This window comes from Sphaeroforma arctica (assembly GCF_001186125.1).
Source record: "Sphaeroforma arctica JP610 unplaced genomic scaffold supercont1.155, whole genome shotgun sequence".
Classification (NCBI taxonomy): Eukaryota; class Ichthyosporea; order Ichthyophonida; genus Sphaeroforma; species Sphaeroforma arctica.
The window spans coordinates 122,516-126,914 of NW_014040403.1; the positions used below are offsets into that span (position 1 = coordinate 122,516).

At 34.0% G+C, this 4,399-nt stretch overlaps 1 protein-coding gene across 1 annotated transcript in view; it reads right to left on the reverse strand.

Moving 5' to 3' along the window:
- SARC_03167 (hypothetical protein) overlaps positions 1-1,064 on the reverse strand; it is a 2,747-nt gene extending 1,683 nt beyond the window's left edge. The window contains exon 1 of the mRNA XM_014303064.1: positions 521-1,064. Within this exon, the coding sequence (XP_014158539.1) occupies positions 521-843 (323 nt within the window). The 5' untranslated portion in view covers positions 844-1,064. The remainder of the gene's footprint in view (positions 1-520) is intronic.
- Between the last annotated feature and the right edge of the window lie 3,335 nt (positions 1,065-4,399).

Genomic DNA, 4,399 nt, shown 5'->3' on the forward strand with positions numbered 1-4,399 from the left:
CGTAGTATATATATATATATATATATATATATATATATACATATATATATATATAATATATATATATATATATATATATATATATATATATATATATATACATATATACATATATATACACACACACACACACACACACACACATATATATATATATATATACATATATATATATATACATATGCATGTACACACACACATATATATATATATATATAAGAATATATATATATATATAAGAATACATACATGCAAATACAACTACCCACCCACCCACCCACTCATATATATATATAAATATATACATATATATATATATATATAAATATATACATATATATATATTTATATATTATAAGCAATATTCCATACATCACGACTATGCTTGTTCACATAAGCAATAGTGTATATATGATTTCGTCCTTGTAGGCGTACATTAAAAGGATATCAAGAAATCACATCACGCACGCAACGATAAAATATCAGACATAAGTATGGCCTGTCTTAAAAGAATCCTTACCATTCAATATCCCCGAATTCCTTTAGGTTGTTGTTAGATAGTACCAGCTCTTCTAATCCCACCATCTTTGAAGGCGTGAGTGTGGCAATTATGGATATACGATTATTGTTCAAAAACAAGCATTTAAGCCTCTTGAGAACGGGAAATCCGTCCAAGCGTGTAATATCATTATCGGAGAGGTCGATAGTGTCAAATTGATCAAGTGTTGCACCCAAGTTCTCTATGATAGGTATCTTCTGGTTTCGTAAGTCGATTTCGCGCTCTCTTAACGGGTTGAGAAATTGAGGCGCCTCTTGCACCATCTCATTAGAAATTCGTACCATGGTAGACTTTTACTCAAGCGAGTAAGTGCGGTATCTCTATCAAATCTTTGTATGTAGAGTTGCTTAAAACTTTGGAAGGATTGTACAATAGCTGGCCAGCCGAAATCTTCGAAACACTTGTATATGCACTCAGCCACAGTGTGTGTTGATTTGTTTTTCAGAGGATATAGAACGTTATATCGTGAGGTTTATCAAATGCAAGTATACATACAAGTACGAAGAAATTATCCGTCGTACAAAGGGCACACTGCACAGTATATTTTTTTATCTTGTTGAACTGTACTCGCCGGTAAATGGAAAAGTGGAATGCGGTTTCAGGTACCGAACATATCAGGCTACAAAACGGGGGTTTTTTTGCAGATAAATACTACTGCTGAGCGCTGACTGCAGCTGATGCAGCTCTGCAGCAGGTTTCTGTCGTAGCTTTACTGTACAGTACGTGCCTCCTGCGAGTCACGGCCCTCTGGATTTTAGGTCCTGCTAAATTCTCGATTTCCGGTACATATATGTTTTTTTTTGTTTTTTGAAAGAAAAACTGTTCATAATTATATAAAAAAGTCGTCACTACACATTAAAATAAAACACTTATAAATATATATAAAAAGTACAACAGTAGGCTGTTTATCAGTATGAAAATAGATACATAAACAAAGAGTGTAAAAATTTACATACAGGCAAGCAGCGTACAGTCATACAGACATAAACTCGTACACTTACCGGTCAAGTAGAAACATCCACTCCACGAACATGGCGTAGTCTCGTTCTCCAATTTGCACAATCTATTAAAAGCGACAAAAAGTACTTTCGAGAGTTCTTAGTTCTTGTTTATTTTGTTTCTTCTCCCAGCAAGATTCAACTCTATTCTTACCACGAAAGTGATTTTGAGCGGGCGTAGCTGCATATGCTGTTCCTTGTGAGCCTATGAGACAAAAACTAAATATCATTCTAACCGACACGTAGACTAGCCGGTTCACTTGTACTGCAAGGATGACTGTTTTGTCATGACAAAAGCACGAAAGCTACACACACACGGTGTGCCCTGTGGTCCTTCTATGCTATATATTATGAATAAGAAAAATGGGAGAGGGAAGAATGAATTTCAATTGCAGTTGGTTGATTCTTATAATGGTCTAATATGAAATTGCGTTGCAAAATATGTAGCTTGTACTCGTTGGAAAACATCAGAGAGCGTTTCTGTTGATTGTTGACGTATTCACACATCGAAGGTCGCCTGCAGTTGCTGGAATGAATAGATCGCACTCAAAGATTGAGGTGGGTTACTCTCGTATATATTTATAAGCTACATCATACAAGCAACTTCAGCTTTCCGGATATGTATGTAGCTTTTTTTCCAACAAGAAGCAATCTGATGACAGCGAGGGATGAATACTGAATTCATGATAAATTTTTTCAAATACACCCAGACCCAGTCCTCCAAAATGAACAAAAATCGTATAGTACTGGATCCTGTATTTTAGTAAGTAAATATTTAAATATGATCCTGTACTGTTTGAAATGCTTATCGTTTGTTTTGCCTGTAAAATTAAAATATCATGATTGGCATCGCATCCCAAATATTATAAAAATCAAAAAGGATAATCAGCAGTTGGTACCCAAATTGTATAAAAAAGTTCAAAAAATCACAAAAACAATTGACCTAAAAATTCACAATTTTTGGGAGTAAAAGTACCAATCTTCAAATACATTGCTCCTGCCATTTGATTCAGAAAAACCTCAGCATTCAATTTTGGTATTCAAATCCTAAATCCGTTCAGTATTTTGAAAGTTGTTTGGGTCGGAAGTTGGTATGCACAGTAAATATCCTGAATTTTAGAATCAGATTTGTCCAGATATATATATTTTTATATGTAAAAAAAAACAAAATTATAAAGTGTACTGGGTACCCCCCCCCCCCTTCGATTTTTTTTTGATCTGTCGGCTATCGCTCACGAACTCATAAAATATTTCGTAGAACCTTCATATTTATATACAAGCTGTACGCTAACACTGCTGTAGTTTGTTGACCTACAAGTGCCTTGTGTCCTCAGATATAACGCAGGCACTCAGCTGCAAAAACACTGCTATATATAATCAGTAAAGGGACGAGAATTATCTATGTGGGCTACTTTTATTCCATGTTCCTGAAGCCGTATTCATATACATATCGGCATGCCTCGTTGGTGGTGGCCATTCGGTGGTAGCAATAGTGCCGATGAAGAGCAAGGAAACTCGACAGGAGATGCTTCTTCATTTCAAGTACTCTCCAACAATGATGACAGCGATGGTGTGTATATGATTAAAGTCACAGCGGTGGTATATTGTTCGATTTGAATATGGCTATGAACGAGTGAGTCTACGCACATTATATGACTGGTGCGTGATATTGCATATGTATGCAATTGATCAGATTTGATTATGTCTCTAGACATATATCTATTAGAGTAGAGGGCTAGAGGCATCGTTTTAATCTATTCTTTATGCTGAAGTCTGTCGCTTATATTAAGTCTGTCATTATGTCGCCAAATGATTGGCATATTATGTTTGGCCTCGGTTGCGTACCTTTCACCAAACCGTATTACGAGTGAAAATCTAAATACACTATATATTAATATATGTTGATAATCGTACCTTTGGAAAGGCTTGGGATAGAATTCTTTAATTGCCCCTTTATGCTTGGTAAAATATAGAGATGTGTACGATTCTTTTCATATTATTCACTGTATTTATGTCAAGTATATAGGTGAGTCAGTGCACTCAACATAATTTTGGTTATCCATGCACATAGAAGCCAGAGTAGAAAAACTATTCGCAAACAATCAGCGCGACATATAACGTGTGTATACTGATTTTGTATTCTAATAAGTTATATGTGTACCATACACAAAACCCATATAGAGTACAAAATATTCAATATTATTTATTCAGAAACGAACGCATAAAAAGTACATGCACGAACACACAAAAGGTAGATGCACAAGCACACAAAATGGACATACACGAACACACAAACACATTTGCAAACTCATTTATCCATACACGCACACGGTCACCCACGTATACAAACAAGTATACTCTCACACACACTCAAATACACACACATACATACACACACACACAAACATATATATATATATACACACACACATATATATATATATATATGTACATACACACGCACACACACACGCACACACACACACACACATATATATATACATACATATATATATATATTTAGATATATATATACATACATATGTATATATATATGTACACACAAACACACACACACATATATATATATATATAAAGTGTATGTGTGTGTATGTATGTAACTATGTATATTTGTATCTATGAATGTATTTTTGTATGTATACAGGAATGTATCAATGTATGTATATATGTACTTACATATATGCATTATATATATATATATATATATGTGTGTGTGTGTGTGTATGTATGTATGTATGTATGTATGTATATATATTATTACGAAAAATGTATCAGTGTGCTAATTTAACAATATAGTAACAAGACAAAATATCATTACACT